The sequence below is a fragment of the Phacochoerus africanus genome, chromosome X (assembly GCF_016906955.1).
Source record: "Phacochoerus africanus isolate WHEZ1 chromosome X, ROS_Pafr_v1, whole genome shotgun sequence".
Lineage (NCBI taxonomy): Eukaryota > Metazoa > Chordata > Mammalia > Artiodactyla > Suidae > Phacochoerus > Phacochoerus africanus.
Genome location: NC_062560.1, coordinates 62,751,395 through 62,770,557, shown reverse-complemented (window position 1 = coordinate 62,770,557; position 19,163 = coordinate 62,751,395). Strand labels below are relative to the sequence as shown.

Genomic DNA, 19,163 nt, shown 5'->3' with positions numbered 1-19,163 from the left:
CCAGCTCTCCTCAACCCATCCTCCAGAGAGGAGAGAGTAACTTTTATAGTAGAAATGCCCAAACTTATACAACAGTCGAGAGAATAGTGTGATGAACACTTTGGCACCCACCTCCCAGCCTGAACAAGATTAACAGGGTTAATCTTCTCACATCTATAGTATCACTCTCTGTTCTTCCTGGATTACTTTGAAGAGGATACCAAACATTTTATCTTTTTATTAAGTATTTCAGTATTATTTCTAAAAGACAAGAATCTCTTAAAACATAACCATAATGGGACTTCTGGTTCTGGACAAGAGATGCATTTCTCTCCGTACCTATCAGGTTTTTAAAGAATTTTAAATAATAAACATTTTATAAATGTTTTATTATTTATAAAACAAACATAACAAGATGTTGAAAGGTGGAGAGAAGAAAGCAGACTGAGTAAGGACATCAGGATCAAGGAGTGACAAGGTGGTGATGTCTTGTTTTTTGCTTCATGTTTCCTGCATTGGTGCTAGAGAAGCCAGAAGCCTGAAAAGGCCAATCGTTACAGACGATACAAAAGCCCTAAGGAAAACCTCTTCTTCCCAGACAAAGGACTAGGAAAGGGGTACCCTAGCAAAAACAGACAATTTTTAGACAATAACCATTCTACCCCAGCCAAGCACCAGAGAAATCTGCAGTGCTACTCCTGTCAACAAAGGTTGAATGGGAAGCCCAGATTTCTGGTCTTGCCAGGCACTGCTCCATCTTCCTCAGTGCCAGGGGAGTGTCAAAGGAGGCTAGGTAGGGATCTGGGACTTTCATCCCCTCTAGGTGGTAACGAAATCACCTTGGCCTGTCTGTTTCTAAAGCCTGTGCCATTTCCATCAGATTATGGTATTTAATGGGTAAGTTGAAAAGGCGGCTGAGGGAGTTCCTGTTGTGGCACAGCAGAAACAAATCCGACTAGTATCCATGAGGTTGAGGGTTCAATTCCCTGGCCTCGCTCAATGGGTCGGGGATCCGGCATTGCCCAGAGCTGTGGTGTAGGTCGCAAATGCGGCTCAGATCCTGCGTCGCTATGGCTGTGGTGTAGGCCAGCAGCTGCAGCTCTGATTCGACCCCTAGCCTGGGAACTTCCATATGCCATGAGTGCGGCTCTTAAAAAAAAAAAAAAAAAAAAAGGCAGCTGAAAAGCCCACCAGCACCTAAGTCAGATTTTACACATGCAATCATATTAAAAATAGCCCAAACGTTTTAAGCCGTTCAGGGTCTGCCTGCTTTACATTCTCCTCAAAACTCATCTAGCATCTGCTAGCAAGAGATACCTCAAACCACTGTCGCCATTTAAAGCTTTCTAACCTAGAGACTCCCCACAACAAGTTCAAACTTAGAGAAAAGTTGTAAGAATAGTACCCAAATAAAAGTTCTGGACCTCCCTCCCTCCCTCTCTCCTTCTGTCCCTCCCACTCTCTCTCCCTCCCTCTGTCACTCTCCCTCCCTCCCTCTCTCCCTCCTCCTTCTCTCCCCATTTCCTCTTTCTCTCCCTCTCTCTCCCTTTTCCCCTCCCTCCCTGTCACCATCATCACCATCACCACCACCACACACACATATTTTTTCTAAACTATTTGACAGTAAGTAGCAGATACAGAGCCACGTCTGCAACCTACACCACAGCTCATGGCAACGCCGGATCAGATTGTTAACCCACTGATCAAGGGCAGGGACCGAACCCGCAACCTCATGGTTCCTAGTCGGATTCGTTAACCACTGCGCCACGACGGGAACGCCCTATTGTTGTTTTTTGTTTTCTTATCTATTTGTTGGAATTCTTTTTCTTTAACCTCTAATTTTCTTCATCAATTTTTTCTTCCTACCATTCACCTGTCCTCTGGCAAACACGTTTGTTGAGTCTATGATAATACTATTTCTGTTTGCTATGTTTGTTCACTTTTTTGTTTTTTTCAGATTTCACATATAAGTGAAATCGTACAATATTTGTCATCCTCTGTCTGACTTACTTCACTTAGCCTAATACCCTCTAGGTGGACCATCCATATGGCTGCAGATGGCAAGATTTCTTTCTTTTTATGGCTAATATTCCAATGCATGTGTGTGTGTGTGTGTGTGTGTGTGTGTGTGTGTGTGTGTGTGTGTAACATCTTCTTTATCCATTCATATTGATGGGCGTTCAGCTTCCATATCTTGGCTATCATAAGTAATGCTTCAGTGAACATGGGAGTGCATATATCTTTTTGAATTAGTGTTTTCATTTTCTTCAGATAGATGCCCAGAAGTGGAACTGCTGGATCATACAGTAGTTCTGTTTTTAAGTTTTTGAGGAATGTCCATACTATTTTCCATAGTGACTGCACCAGTTTACATTTCCTCCAACAGTACACAAATGTTCCCTTTCTCCACATCCTCACCAACACTTGTTATTTCTGATTTTTTTGATGATAATCATTCTGACAGTTTTAAGGAGGTGATATCCTTTTGTAGTTTTGGTATGCATTTCCCTGATGGTTAATGATATTGAGCATCTTTTCATGTGCCTATTAGCCATTTTTTTTCTTTTGAAAAATGTCTATTCAGGTCCCATGTTCATTTTTAGTCAATTTGTTTATTTATTTTTGATGTTGAGTTGTATGAGGTGTCTATTAACCTTTCATTGGCTATGTCATTTGTAGTATCTTTTCCTATTCAGTAGGTGTCCTTTTTCTTTTGTTGACAGTTTCCTTCACTGTGCAAAAACTTTTAGTTTGATGTAGCCTCATTTGCTTATTTTTGCCTCTGTTTCTAACACCTGAGGAGACATATCCAAAAGCATTGCTAAGACCAGTATCAAAGAGTGTGCTATGTTTTCTTCTATGGTTTCAGGTTTTGCATTTAAGTTTTTTTTCTTTTGAGGGCCACAACTGCCCTCAAAACTGCCCTAGACCCCCAGGCTAGGGGTCTAATCAGAGCTACAGCTGCTGACCTGTGCCACACCCACAGTAACACTGAATCTGAGCCACAACTGCAACCTAAGCTGCAGCTTGCTTGCAGCAAAGCCAGATCCTTAACCCATTGAGTGAGGCCAGGGATTGAACCCACATACTCTTGACACTATGTCAGATTCTTAACCCACTGAGCCACAATGGGAACTCCATATTTAAGTTTTTAATTAATTTTAAGTTTATTTTTATATGGTGTGAGAAAGTGGTCCAGTTTGATTCTTTTGCATGTACCTGTCCAGTTTTCCCATCACCATTTATTGAATAAGCTTTTTCCCATTGTATATTCTTGCCTCCTTTGTTGTACATTAATTTACCACGTAAGTATGGGTTCATTTCCGAGCTCTCTATTCTGTTCCATTGATCTATATGTCTGTTTTTGTGCTAGTACCTTGCTGCTTTAAAGTCTATAGCTTTGTACTATAGTCTGAAGACAAAGAACATGATTCCTCCAGCTTTTTCTTCTTTCTCAAGAGTGTTTTGGCTAGTTGGTATTTTTTGTGTTTCCATACAAATTTTAGAATTATTAGTTCTAGTTCTGTGAAAAATGCCACTGATATTTTGATAGGAATTGCATTGAATGTGTAGATTGCCTTGTGTAGTATGGCCACATTAGCAATATTAGTTCTTCCAATCCATGAGCAGCCTGTCTTTTCATGCATTTGTATCACCTTAAATTTCTTTCATCAGTCTTAATAGTTTTCTGAGTACAGGACTTTTATGTCCTTGGGTAGGTTTATTCCTAGGTATTTTATTGTTTCATGTGATTTTATTTATTTTTTGTTTTCTTAGGGCCACACCCATGACATATGGAGGTTCCTGGGCTAGGGGTCAAATCGAAGCTGTAGCTGCTGGCTGTCCCCACAGCCATAGCAATGTGGGATCTGAGCCACATCTGCTACTACACCACAGCTCATGGCAACACCAGATCCTTAACCCACTGAGCAAGGACAGGGATTGAACTTGCGTCCTTATGAATACAAGTCAGGTTTGTTAACTGCTGAGCCATGACGGGAACTCCCCATGTTTCATGTGATTTTAAATAGAATTGTTAATTTCTCTTTCTGATAGTTTATTGCCAGTATATAGAAACACGACAGATTTCTGTATATTAATTTTGTATCCTAAACTTCACTGAATTCATTGATCAGTTTTTGGTGAAATATTTATATATTAGGGAAATTGGCCTAAGAATTGAAAATGTTGGAGTTCCCGTCGTGGTGCAGTGGTTAACGAATCCAAGTAGGAACCATGAGGTTGTGGGTTCGATCCCTGCCCTTGCTCAGTGGGTTAAGGATCTGGTGTTGCCGTGAGCTGTGGTGTGGGTCACAGTCTCGGCTTGGATCCCGCGTTGCTGTGGCTCTGGTGTAGGCCGGCAGCTATGGCTCTGATTAGACCCCTAGCCTGAGAACCTCCATATGCCACAGGAGTGGCTCAAGAAAAGGCAAAAAGACTTAAAAAAAAATAATTGAAAATGTTTTTCATAGTTTGTAATTTGTCCTATGACTTTGCATATAGTGGTTTTTGCAGTAAGAATCATGTTTATATATATATATATAATATATACATTATACATAATACATAAACATTTATATATATATGATCAATCTTTTCTTTTATGGCTTTGGTGTATATAGTTCGCAGTTAAAAAGTCCTCTTGCCTCCAAAATTATAAAATAGTTCTCCCAGGTTGTGGCGCTAGGCCGCCTTCATTCCGCAGGCCACAGATAAAGTGCCAGTGGACAAGGGCGCGCGAAAGGCCGCCAGCCACGCAGCGTCAGCGAGACAACTGAGCATCCGAGTCGTGTTGTGACAACGATTCTGGTGGCTGTCTCCACGACAGCAGCTGCAGCCGCTTCAGCCCCAAGCGGGCTCGGCGGCTGCCTGGAGAGTCTGTGCTCGCGCCCAGCCCTTTTTCCTGGACCCAACGCTAAGCAGCGACGCTGAGCAGACCGCCCGAGCAGCGGGCAATGGCGGCCTCGACGGCCTCGCACCGGCCCATCAAGGCGATCTTGAAAAACAAGAGTTCTACGACTTCATCTACGGTGACCTCGGCCGAACAGCCCAGCAGGAGTGTTGACGAAGAGCTGAGTAAAAAATCCCAGAAGTGGGATGAAATGAACATCCTGAGGACATATCATCCAGCAGACAAAGACTGGTTTAATGAAAATAGATGAACCTAGCACTCCTTACCATAATAGTATGGTGGGTGATGATGAAGATGCATTGAGTGACTCAGAAACCACTGAAGCCCTGTCCCCAGATATCTTAGCTAAGAGATTAATTGCTGCTGAAAGCCCAGAGCCACAAGTACTGGGTTCATGAACAAGAAAGTAGTGGAGATGAGGATACTGACCTCTCATCTGAAGAACAAGAAAAAAAGCAACAGTTTGAAATGAAAAGGAAACTTGCCTACAATGAAGGACTGAATATTAAATTAGCTAGACAATTAATTTCAAAAGACCTACATGATGATGAGGAGGATGAAGGAATGTCAGAGACTGCAGCTGGAGAAAGCATGAATACAGAAGAATCAAATCAAGGATCTACAAGTGACCAACTGCAAAACAAATCACAGAGTTCATAGAAGAGATTTGCTCAACACTGTAATTGTCACATACAAACCCTGTTACTATAATATACTGCTTCTTGTTCTCTACAATTCATGACTTAAGTACCAAAATGCATACCGGTTATTATTTATTGCCAATAATTAAATAACTTTAGAGACTAATTACACTGAAAATGCCTAATTGATACATATATTCTTGTGCCTAATACTACACCACAAATACAGTATAGTCATCAGTTCAGTCCAAAACTATATTACTTTTGTAAGAACACTGGTTAATTTGTATCAGATATGTAGCTTTTTGTGTTTTAGAAGTTAAATAATATCTTGGGTGGTGAGGGGATCTAATTTATTTTCTTCACTTCTCATGTGATAGCTCTTATAAAAAGATGAGTTTTTTTAAAAATCAAAATCCATTTGGAACAACAGATCATACGCGGATAAATATTCAGTTTGGAAAGTATTTTAACACATGTCCTTCAACTTGTCTGTTTAATTGAAAAGGATTATAAGAGTTACTGTTGCATTTCTGGCGAACTGTCTTTAAAGTTCCTGTTGAGTTTCTTTTATGTTTAAAGGAAGGGATTAAACTTTTTCTCATCAAAACTAGCTGTTTCCAAAAATAAATTATCAGGTTAAACTTGCACTAACGTCTGCTCTTTTTGTGTACACTCCATGGGCAGACTTCAGATCAGTTTTTAAATACATATGATACAGTCTCCACATTCCCTTTGTATATATGTACCACATCTTCTTTGTCCATTCTTCTATTGATGGACATTTAGGTTTTAGCTATTATAAATTGTGCTGCAATGAATGTTGGGACGCATGTATCTTTTTGAATTATGGTTTTCTCCAGATAGATGCCCAGGAGTGGGATTGCTGGAACATATGATAGTTCTATTTTTAGTTTTTTGAGAAACCTCCATACTCTTTTCCATTAGTGGTTGTACTAATTTACATTCCCACCAAGAGTGTAAGAGGGTTCCATTTTCTCTGCACACTTGCCAGCATTTATTGTTTATAGACTTTTTGATGATGGCCGTTCTGACCTGTGTGAGGTGGTACCTCACTGTAGTTTTGATTTGCATTTTTCTAATAGTTAGTGATGTTGATCATCTTTTATGTGTTTTTGGCCATTTGTTTGTCTTCTTTGGAAACATATCTATTTAGATCTTCTGCCAATTTTTTGATTGAGTTGTTTATTTTTTTTGATATTGAGCTGTATGTGTTGTTTGTATATTTTAGAGATTAATCCCTTGTCAGTTGCTTCATTTGCAAATATTTTCTCCCATTCTGTGGGTTGTCATTTCATTTCGTTTATGGTTTCCTTTGCTATGCAAAAAAGTTTAAGTTTAATTAGGCCCGATTTGCTTATTTTTGTTTTTATTTTCATTACTCTAGGAGGTGGGCCCTGAGAAGACATTGCCGCAGTTTATGTCAGATAGCATTCTACCTATGTTTTCCTCTAAGAGTTTTCTAGTATCCTAGAAAGGCCTTACATTTAGGTCTTTAATCCATTTTGAGTTTATTTTTGTCTGTGATGTTAGAAAGTGTTCTAATTTCATTCTTTTACATGTAGCTGTCCAGTTTTCCCACCACCACTTACTGAAGAAACTTTCTTTTCTCCATTGTATATTCTTCCCTCCCTTTATCATAGATTAGTTGACCGTTGGCGCATGGGTTTATTTCTGGGCTTTCTATCCTGTTAGGCATATCCATTATAACATAAACAAAAGATCGTTGCCTGTAGCTTTACTTACAATTAATATAGACCTGCCTTTAACATTCCAGAGGACCTGACTGGGACATTGGATTGTATGATGAAGGGAGTGCGACAGTCAGAGAACTGCTTACTGAACTATATGGCAAAGTTGGGGAAATTCGTCACTGGGGCCTGATCCGATACATTTCTGGAATCTTAAGGAAGAAGGTGGAAGCACTTGATGAGGTACTATAAATTCTTCTTGAATTTATACCAAACCCACATGGAAGTGCTAAAAAAAATTTTTTTTAAATTGGTTTCCAATTTTTCAGTTGTGGTACAGTGGGTTGAGAATCCGACTGCAGCTGCTTGGGTCACTGCAGAGGTGCAGTTTTGATCCCCAGCCCAGCACAGTAGGTTAAAGGATCCAGCATTGCTACAGCTATGATGTGGCTCACAGGTGTGGCTCAAATTCGATCCCTGGTCCAGGAACTTCCATATGCCCTGGATGCGGCCATTTAAAAAAAATTGGTTTCTGCAATTGTTTTTTAAGGCAACTACCATAGCCTCCAATCATTTGATATGTTGTTTTTCCCACATAAAATTTCTATTATCAGGTAAGTTTTTTTTATGACTGTCAAATATATAACACTGAAGCATGTAAACTGTAGACTTGAAGTGTTGTAAACTGCAAGAATTCTAGATCTTAAGAATGAATATATACTAGGCTAAAAGTTCCTACCTCTTAAGAAATAAAATATTTCAGTGTACCTTCCTAGAAATCCCTATTTTCTGATCTTCATGGAATTTCCTGTGGAAAAGATTGGTGTATCATCAAGTTAACGGCGAGCAAAGGTTGCTAGGCTGAAAAGAGGAGTTTTCTTGGAAATCTGAAGTATTATGGGAAGGATAATACTGTTATGCTATTCCTAGGCCTGCACAGACCTTCTCTCCCACCAGAAACATTTGACAGTGGGACTCCCTCCAGAACCTCGAGAAAAGACCATCTCTGCGTGAGTATGTTTTTTGGTTGGGTTTGATCAAGCTTCTCTGAGACTTTAAGGAGCTTTGTAGACTGACTGCAGTTCTCTTGTCCAAATCTATAAATGGATGATAATGTCCTATGAGTGTGAGCTTCTGTCAGGGACACTCGCTGTGAGAATATCGGTAGTGACAGGGCATGAGTAAATGAAAGAGAAAACTCACAGGAAGTAGTGAGTATTTTGCTCTTTGGAAGTTTTGTTTGTTTGTTTTCACTTATTGGCTTTCCCAATCCTTTCATTCAAAAAACAAACAAGAGTTCCCCTGTGGTGCAGCAGGTTAAGGATCTGGTGTTGTCACTGAAGTGGCTCAGGGCGCTGCTGTGACGCAGGTTTTATCCATGGCCTAGGAACATCCACATGCCATGGACATGGCCCCCCCCAAAAGAAGAAAAACCAAGAAACAAACAGGGCAGCTAGAATTAGAACCCACAAAAAAATCAGCTATACCCTAGACTTTGTTCCAGGCCTCTCTCCTTAGCTTATAAATGGCTTTTTTTTTCCTTATGTCTCTTCACATTTAAGGACACTGGTCAGATTAGGGCCCACCCAGTGACTTCACTTTAATTTAATTACCCCTGTAAAAACCCCATCTCACACTCTGAGGTACCAGGGATTAGAATTTCAACATAGGAACTTTGATGGAACACAGTTCAACCCATACCACCTTACTCCTGGCAGACAGAACCTTTTATTACAAATCAGATCAATTTTGTGACTACCATGGGAAATCCAAAAGAAGATGCCATGCCGCATACCCCATGCCCCCATAGTGCTTTGTATCAACAGGAAAGTCAGAAGTGTAGGAGGAAGTATGCAAATGCGTGTGTGTGTGTGTGTGTGTGTGTGTGTGTGTGTGTAGGCATGCATGTGTGTGTATAAACTGATGAAACTATAAAATATCATAACTCTATAAGATGTAATTGTAAAGTAATAAAATGGTTTCCCAAAGGCACAGCTTAAATTCAATTTATTACTTTCTAGCCATAATACTTACTTGTCAAATGTTAAGAATTAACTGTGGAAGACTGGTCTGGAAGGACATCATGGAGTGAGTTTTAAATACAGTTTTGAAGGAGAAGGGCAATCAAGGCTTAGAGAGGAGAGAGCAGAGCTCTCCTGAGTTGATACAGTTCAGAGTACTTTGGGGAGGCAATGAACTTCGAAGACTTAAAAGGATCAGAATACTCCCAGTAACGATGAGATATTAAGATGGTGACGTGGACTGGGGAGGATCTTTTTAATTTTCTCAATATATGTAGGTTTAAGTAGTGCAGAATTTTTTCTCTCTCCACTGATCTCTTCCTTAGACCTCTTCCCTATGAAGTACTCACTCAGCTGATAGATGAAGCCAGTGAAGGGGACATGAGCATTTCAATTCTTACACAGGTGAGCAGAATTATAAAACCTAATTTGGTGGTTGATATTTAAAAGTTTGTTTTTGATTGATCAACAATTTCTGAAGACCACAAAATAGGCTTTGTGAGACCTAGGGCATAACTTTTATCTTTATGCATTCCATGCACAGGAAATAATGGTGTATCTAGCCATGTATATGAGAACTCAGCCTGGCCTCTTTGCTGAAATGTTTCGTCTTCGAATTGGTCTGATCATACAAGTTATGGCAACAGAACTGGCCCACTCCCTTCGATGCTCAGGTACTCAATTTAGTAACTATTTGAGGCAGAATTCAGTTTTAAAGTGGATCTATTGAGTTTTGAATCAAGAGAGAGAGGAATTTAAAACATTTTTATCAATAGTTCAGAAGCTACATGTAGCAATCTTGTTCCCATATTAGTCAATCTCAGGACTGCAACAATAAATTTAGTTCTCAGCTTCAAAATACCACCTTTTGAGGGCTCTGCAAATTGCATATCTACTAACTTCTAGTGTGACTCAAAGCATGCATCGAACTTAGTGTGACAGACTGGGTTCGATTCTGACTCAGGCTTCTGGCCACAAGACTGAGTCACTGCATCAATTTGATTGAAATGTCAGTGTTTTGTCTAGTCAACATCAGGATCAAATAAAGGAAGATAATGTTTTTATTAATATTTGTCTGACAGGTCTCTTTGAAATTAACTGCATATATTTGGCAAGATAGCAGTTTTAGTTAGAATAGCTGGGGCCTATGGAAGCTATAGCACAGAATTACATAAAGAGTTGAGGACAGGAACCCCAAGGCATGACAGTTTTTTCCATTGGTATTTGTTTGATTTCAGTAAGAATGACAAGATAATATATAGAGAAGGATTGCATACAAAAGTAAAATCACAATTGCAAAACTCAGTTTTAGCCATTGTTTCAGTTAAATTTCCCCAAAAGGCTTCTAATTGAACTGTTAGCAAGTAGCTAAATTTATTGGTTTGAATCTAACCTGAATTACGTGAGATAATTTATATTTAAATAACCCTTTAAAGGAAGAGAGCTAATAATTATTTTATACCTACCATATACCAGACACTTTACTTTTTGCTCTATGTTTACATACATTATCTCATTTTTACCAATAAAGAAATTGAAACTTGGAGTTCCCTGGTGGTTCAGCAAGTTAAGGATCCAGCATTGTCATTGCTGTGGCTCTGGTTACTGCTGTGGCTCAGATTTGATCCCTAACTTCTATATGCTGCAGACAAGGCCAAAAGGAAGGAAGGAAGGAAGGAAGGAAGGAAGGAAGGAAGGAAGGAAGGAAGGAAGGAAGGAGAAATTAATTGAAATTCAGATTGGTTAATAACTTTCCCAAGGTTGCATAGCTAGTAAATAGTGCAATTTGAGTCAAAGTCTGCCTGATTCCAAATGATTTCCAATTCAGCAGGTTGTTATAAATTACATGTATTTACATATATTCTCCAGATTTGGTATCAAGGGATGTTTTACAAGGGTGTGATTAGTAATAAAACTCAGCAGGGGATAAATCCCCAGATATTCTCCATGATCCTTAATTGCCTGTTACAGATTTTTTTTCTTGTGGATTCATCAAAACCATGGCTATTTATTTCTTCTAGGATAAAGTCAAGATCCCTGGGTCTGATATTCAAAACCCTCAACAGTCTGCCCTCTATTTCCTACTCATTAATTTTATCAATCCCCATCCTCTGGCTCCTAAAACCTTTTATTGTGTACACCACTTATTTGAAACTTAGTGGAGCCATGTCATGTTTTATTGTTTATCTTGTTTACATGTCCGATCTCTCCCAAATAGTTGATCAACCCCTAACATTGCTTAAAATCATGACCTATGTGTAGTAAACTCTTAAGTGTCTGATGTTGATGAACAAGTTCAAGTTGTCTTCTCAATATTCTTCATAATTTCATGGATTCATAACCATTCTGTTTTTAAAATCTCTGTATTTCCAGGAGTTCCCATCATGGTTCAGTGGTTAATGAGTCTGACTAGGAACCATGATCCCTGGCCTTGTTCAGTGGGTTAAGGATCTAGGGTTGCCATGAGCTGTGGTATAGGTTGCAGACGAGGCTCGGATCTGGCATTGCTGTGGCTGTGGCATAGCCGGCGACTACAGCTCCAATTAGACCCCTAGCCTGGGAACCTCCATATGCAGCAGGTGCAGCCCTAGAAAAGACAAAAAAAAAAAAAAAAACTCTGTATTTCCAGCCTGAGAAATTTCAGTTATTATAGTCCATCTCCATATATACATCATTGCCTTTCTCTGACTGGTTTCCAGTTCTGTTCATTCTCCTTTCTCTTTTCATTCTCCCTCCCCCACCCTTTTTTTTTTTTTTTTTTTTTTGCTTTTTAGGGCCACCCTTATAGCATATGGAAGTTTCCTGGCTAGGGGTCAGGTTGGAGTTGCAGCTGCCAGCCTACACCACAGCCACAGAAACGCAGGATCTGAGCCGTGTCTGTGACCTTCCCCACAGCTCACAGCAATGCCAGATCTTTAACCCACTGAGTGAGGCCAGGGATCAACCCTGCATTCTCATGGATACTAGTCAGACTTGTTTGCACTGCTCCACAAAGGGAACTCCTCTTCCCACTTTCAAATAGATTCTACTATGTGCCCTAATGATGTGGAAGAGGGGTGAGGAGGAAATTAAAGACCTGGTTAATCCATACACTGGATAATCTCTGTCTTTAAATTATTATGAATTTATTGTGGTTTGAATGCCTAAGAAGTATGGTGCTAGAAATTTATTTTAAAATTCTGTTCTTCCAATCAAGTGACATAGAAATTCTAAGAAGTGAAATAGAGAGAAAAAATAGGGTGGGAGTGGCAAGTAAGTTTGAAATCCCTCTGTCATAACATTTCTGCTGACTAGCTGAAGAAGCCACAGATGGCCTGATGAATCTCAGTCCTTCAGCCATGAAGAATCTCCTGCATCACATTCTCAGTGGCAAGGAGTTTGGAGTGGAACGAAGTGGTAAGGTTGAATAACTGCATTTCCACTTCAGAGTGTTTATTTAAATGTCTCATTGATTTCTAAATGTTTTTCTTTTATCAGAGGATCTTTTCCCCTAAATAAATAGAACCCCAATTATGTGAAACAGTTAAAACCAAAGCTGTCTTCTGGAACAAGACTTGGAAACCCCTGTGTATGTTTTTTTCCCTTAAATCATATATCAATTCAGTGGATTACTATCACTTTTTTTTTTTGGACTGTTGTATACATTCCCTTAAACTATCCTAAGTGTCTAGGACAACTAGCAACCAGTATCATCTGAAACTTTCTTGGATTCCACTCAGCAATAATTCAGTAGCACTTACAGTGGTATACACATGTTTGCATGTATGTGTGAGTGTGTGTCTGTGCATATAGCTACTATAGTACATCTGATATATACTTTAACGTTCAAATTCAAATACAGCTAGGAGTCTGTCACAATTAACCTTATATCTGAACTTGGTTTGGCAGTGGTATTTTTTTTTTCAAGATGGGACCATTTGCTTTTTTAAAACTCAATTAATTTTATTACATTTATAGTTAGTAGTACAATGATCATCACAACCCAATTTTACAGCATTTCCATCCCAAACCCCTAGCCTATCTCCCCACCTCAACCTGTCTCCTTTGGAAACCATAAGTTTTTCGAAGTCTGTGAGTCAGTATCTGTTCTGCAAAGAAGTTCATTGTGTCCTTTCTTTTTAGATTCCACATGTAAGTGATAGAATATGATGTTAGTATCTCACCGTCTGACTACACTTAGCATGATAATTTCTAGGTTGCACCTATGTTGCTGCAAATGCCGTTATTTCTTTTCTTTTAATGGCTGAGTAGTATTCCATTATGTATATGTACCACATCTTCTTTATCCGCTCCTCTGTCAATGGACATTTAGGTTGTTTCCATGTCTTGGCTATTGTATATAGTGCTTCAATGAACATTGGAGTACATGTGTCTTTGCGAGTCATGGTTTTCTCTGGATAGATGCCCAGGAGTGGGATTGCTGGATTAAATGGTAATTCTATTTTTAGTTTTCTGAGGACTGTCCATACTGTTTTCCACAGTGGTTGAACCAATTTACATTCCCATCAACAATGTGATAGGATTCCCTTTTGTCCACACCCTTTCCAGCATTTATTGTTTGTAGACTTTTTGATGACGGCCATTCTGGTTGGTGTAAGGTGGTACCTCATAGTAGTTTTAATTTGCATTTCTCTAATAACGAGTGATGTTGAACATCTTTTCATGTGTTTTTTGGCCATCCATATGTCTTCTTTGGAGAATTGTCTGCTTAGATCCTCTGCCCATTTTTTGATGGGGTTTGTTTTTTTGGTATTGACCTACAGGAGGCATTTATAAATTTTGGCAATTAATCCCTTGTCAATCACTTCATTTGTAAATATTTTCTCCCATTCTGTGTGTTTTCTTTTTGTTTCATTTAGGGTTTCCTTTGCTGTGCAGAAACTTTTAAGTTTAATTAGGTCCTATTTGTTTATTTTTTTTTTATTGTCATTACTCTAGGAGGTGGATCTGAGAAGATATTGCTATGGTTTGTGTCAGAGTGTTCGACCTATGTTTTCCTCTAAGAATTATATGGTATCTGGTCTTATATTTAGGTCTTTGATCCATTTTGAGTTTATTTTTGTGTATGGTGTTAGGAAGTGTTCTAATTTCATTCTTTTGCATGTAGCTGTCCAGTTTTCCCAGCACCACTTATTGAACAGGCTGTCTTTTCTCCATTGTATATTCTTGCCTCCTTTGTCATAGATTAGTTAACCATAGGTGCATGGGTGGCAGTGGTACTTGATATCAAGTACCTAAAACCTCAGAACAAATGGAAAGAATTATCATGCTTAACTTTTAGACTTAGAATAAATAAATATATAATGTCAGATAGTTGGATACTAGACCTTAGAGTGTAAAAGGAAGTTATAAAGCAGTATTCTTCAAGCCTTACTGTTTATTGGAATCACCTGGATATCTTGCTAAAATTCAGACTTTGATTCAGCAGGTCTGGAGTTGGGCCTGAAAAGTCCTAACAAGCTCCTAGGTGATGCTGATGCTGCAGTTCTGTGGACCACAGTTTGAATAGCAAGGTTGTAGTTGGTTGTTTGGTTTTTTATTATTATAAACATAAAAGGAGGAATACGTCTAAATCTTTTAAACGTGGTAGAAAAACAATTGAACCTGATTATCCTTCCTCTTTCTTTAATGCTATATAGTTCGCCCCACTGATTCGAATATCAGCCCTGCTATTTCCATCCATGAGATTGGTGCTGTTGGAGCAACCAAAACAGAACGAACTGGGATCATGAAGTTAAAAAGTGAGATAAAGCAGGTAAGATACTACTAGGGAAATGAGCTGGGATATTGTCATGTTTAAAAACATTCTTATGGAATCAGACTTTGTTAAGAAAACATATTTTGTTTCATATCCTGAGTTTAATTTGAGCCATTTATTTTTCAGGTGGACTTTCGTAGGCTGTCTATCTCAACTGAGAGTCAGGTGAAACAAGTAGGGATTCTTTAACATAGATTAACTTGCCTTTAGTTCTATAAAATATGCATGAGCTTATGGCCTTTTTACAAATAAGCTAAGCCACAGAGCAGCTTGTTTGAGTCTCCTTTTTAGTGTCTTTCTGTAGATTGCTTTTGTTTTTCTGGATCAAACTACTTTGCTAATTTTAGGAGGAAAGTAATTTGTTTCTTTTTTTTTTTTCTTTCTTTTTTTTTTTTTTTTCTTTTTGCCATTTCTAGGGCCACTCTTGCGGCATATGGAGGTTCCCAGGCTCGGGGTCGAATCGGAGCTGTAGCCACTGGCCTACACCTCAGCCACAGCAACACCAGATCCTTAACCCACTGAGCAAGGCCAGGGATCGAACCCACAACCTCATCGTTCCTAGTGGGATTCGTTAACCACTGAGCCATGACAGGAACCTCCAGTAATTTGTTTCTGACAGGAAGAAATTGAAATCTTGAGCCCCTGTTGTTAGGAACACATAATTTTGGAATTAATTTTCTTTATGAAACTAGACTTAGATTTTGTACTTTTAAGAACCAAGCTAGATTAGAGCTATTTTTAAAAACAGTGTTTTCATTTTTTATCCCCACATTAAATTTTTATTATTGTCATAATAGAGCTATATGAAAGATAATTGTGGATATATACAGGAGAAACATCTAGATCAATCTGGGAATTGGTGGGAGTCACTGAATATCATATTATAGCTTCTTAATCATTTTTCCCCTGCATATGAGACTAGATGAATTATTGTGTTATACAATAGTTTCTTTCATAACTCTGGGAAATCATGAGATTTCAAAGTCTTTTAATGAAAAGCTTGAAATCACTCTTCCTGCTTTCAAAATAGACTTATGCTAGCTTATGGTATTACAGCATGTCCAAAAGAGAAGCAAAGTTGAAATTTTGTTTTAGGAGCCAGAAACCATTTAGGAAAAGAAAGAGCCAATGCTTGAAGTTTAATTTAAAGTAAACTTAATTTGAATATACTTTCCATACCCTTTCACATTTACATTATGCAAGGGCAAGAACAGAATGGAATAAGAAAGGGCCTTGTGATAGAAAAGTATTCACTTGACAAGTTTTTCCCTAGACAATCTGGATAATCTGAACATTTTCCTATCTGAAAGGTTAAAGAACTACATTTCATACTGAAGAGTTAAACTGATGTTGGCAAACAGTCCTTGTTTTGGTTGAGAGTGATTGGCTAAATGCAGTTGTTTATAGTCACACAGTATTACTTACAAGTTCATTATATATTTAGAACTTGAAGTCCAGCTAGATTAACATGATATTTAGGACTTTATCTGCCCAGCTATATCATTTAATTCTTTTTTTATATATCCACTACCTACAGGGCGTCAAGAAAGCCAAAACCATTAGGACTATAATTTAGAGCATTGAGAGCCCTAAATTTTCATTGCTTATTTCTAAATACTCATTTCTATCCTCACCTGCCTGTCTGGAATTTTGTATTGTTCTAAGCCCTTTTCTCTACCATTCACCAATGCCCTCTTTTCTGATTATGGAAAAAATATTTTTAAAGGTAGTTTTATTTATTTTACCCTTTACTATGACATTTAGAGTTAAACAATTTCATCAGCTTTTTTAATGATAACATGCTGGCTAGTTATGTGAATAGTCTGCAATTTTATCCTACTAATAAATTCTTAAAACACATAATGGTTGCCTTGCCTCATCCCTTTTAAAAATTTATTTTCTCAAATTTTTTCATAGCCCTATGGTGGTCTTCCCCTGGGTATAGATTTGACGTCACCATCTTTTCTGGTAATTGCTGTTATCTTGTATTATATACCATTCACAAGTGTTTTGAATATGTTATATAAATCGTGATTGATTTATATAAATATACTAATTGACCAAAAAGAAAAAAAATGAATCAAAAAGTAAAATTTACACTTATAAATCAACTTCATGTATGGGAGTGAAATCTTTCCATTTCTTTGCCAAAAAGGCAGGGAAGAGGGTTCAACTCTAATCTCTTTTCCATTTCAGAAAACAAAATTCAATTTAATAAGTATTTGTTAAGTATCTGTTTATTCATTTATTCTTTCAACTAATATAATTAATTGCATGCTACTTTGTGCCAGGCACTGTACCAGAAAGCATCAATATTCTCCCTGTGAATGTCATAGAAATGCAAAATGTTGGTTCCCATCCTAGGCCTACTGAATCAGAAAGTCTGGAGTGAGGCCTAGCAATCTGTTTTAATAAGATTTCTAGCTGATTCTGATGCACTTTTAAGTTTGAAAATCACTAAGTTACCTATTCTGATTGTTAATTCATTTGTAAATATTAATTGAGTGCCAATTTTGTGCCAGGCACTGAAAGTACATTAGTGAACAAAACAGATGTGGTCCTTGTCCTCATGAAGCTTAGAATTTAGGAAGCCTAACCTCTGATTTAGTTTCCTGGGTTTAAATCAATGATCTGTAATGGCCTATGATTTCAGATTTCTTAGGCTGAAGAGATTAAGGCTAGATGCCAAACTAAAAATGGAAAACTGTTGGAAACAATATCGGTATTTTTGTTGACCTTAACCAAGTATAGACCCAGTGGTGAATTTGCATAGTTATGACTTGTTCAATTTTGTCATAGCTGCATGAATAAAGGAAGATGGAGGCATAGGGAAGTTAATCCAAAAGCTCAGAATGATTGATATTTGGTTTTGGAAGATAGTTTGAATAGCCTTTGTGGTTTGCCTCCACTATCAGCAGCCTAGGATCTGGATTGTAGAGACCAAGGCAATGAAGATAAATCAAATGGCAGCTCATCTACTTTGTACATCACTGTGATAGTCACTGGCCAATAGAAATGTCTTAGGGCATTTTTCTCTTTTACATAGCGATGGTGATATAGACATCTGGCCCAAATTAAAATGTGCGAAGTTCTTTTCTCAGAAAATATTTATATTCTTTTTATATTTTATATTTATTTCTGAATCTAAACTGTCAAAGAACCACTTTCCTCAATGTAATTCATCTTTTACTTGTGTAAGTTTTTCAAAGTTCATTATGTTGTAGCATGTATCAATACTTCATTTCTTTGTATTGCTGAAGAATACTTTACTGTATTGATATGCACCACATTGTATTTACCCGTTCATCAGTTAGTTGATGAACATCTGGGATGTTTCTATTTATGGCTATTATGAATAACACTGCTATGAACCTTCATATGCAAATTTTTCTGTGAACATATATTTTTATTTCTCTTGGATATACATCTAGGAAAGGAAGTATTAGGTTATTTGTTAATTGTGTTTAGCATTATGAGGAACTGCCAAACTGTTTTCCAAAGGGACTGTACCATTTTATATTCCCACCAGCAATGTGTGAGGGTTCCAATTTCTTCATATCTTCACCAGTCCTTGCTATTGTCCATCTTTTTTATTCTAGCCATTTTAGTGGGTATGAATGGAATGGCTTATGATATTAAATATCTTTTCATGTGCCAGTCGGCTATTTGTTTATCTTTTTTGGGGAAATATCCATTCACATCCTTTGCCTGTTTGTTAATTGGGTTGTCTTTTTACTGTTGAGTTGTAAAGATTCTATATATATTCTGGATATAAGTCCCTAAAGGTTCTTTATGTATTCTGGATACAAGTCTCTTATCAGATATGTGATTGGCAAATATTTTCTCTCATTCTGTGGGTTGTCTTCTCACTTTCTTTTTTTTTTTCCTCAGAGACTATCAACCATAGAATTTACTTTCTTTTTCTTTTTTTAGGAAGTCTGATATATTTTTATTTTTTTATTTTATGATTTTTATTTCTTGATAGCGTCATTTGAAGAACAGGGGTTTTAGTTTTGGTGGATATCTAAGAAGGCTCTGCCTAGCCCAAGGTCACAAAGATTTGTTTCTCTTTTTTTAAGATTTTTATACTTTTATCTCTTACAATTAGGTCTTTTATGTTTATGGGTCTCCAAGACCACT

At 37.8% G+C, this 19,163-nt stretch overlaps 1 protein-coding gene and 1 pseudogene across 6 annotated transcripts in view; both read left to right on the top strand.

Annotated features, from left to right (window-relative positions):
* The window catches only part of PHKA1 (phosphorylase kinase regulatory subunit alpha 1), a 117,245-nt gene that overhangs the window by 88,660 nt on the left and 9,422 nt on the right, over positions 1-19,163 (top strand). For 2 of the 6 annotated variants that reach the window (XM_047764054.1, XM_047764050.1), the window contains 8 exons: positions 7,331-7,487; positions 8,175-8,254; positions 9,592-9,670; positions 9,810-9,939; positions 12,560-12,661; positions 14,905-15,020; positions 15,150-15,188; positions 16,941-16,991. In XM_047764054.1, the coding sequence (XP_047620010.1) occupies positions 7,331-7,487; positions 8,175-8,254; positions 9,592-9,670; positions 9,810-9,939; positions 12,560-12,661; positions 14,905-15,020; positions 15,150-15,188; positions 16,941-16,991 (754 nt within the window). Of the gene's footprint in view, positions 1-7,330; positions 7,488-8,174; positions 8,255-9,591; positions 9,671-9,809; positions 9,940-12,559; positions 12,662-14,904; positions 15,021-15,149; positions 15,198-16,940; positions 16,992-19,163 lie in introns of all 6 variants that reach the window. The other 4 variants (XM_047764053.1, XM_047764049.1, XM_047764052.1 and 1 more) reach the window with 3 other exon arrangements.
* Positions 4,594-5,698, top strand: LOC125117913 (protein phosphatase inhibitor 2-like; annotated as a pseudogene).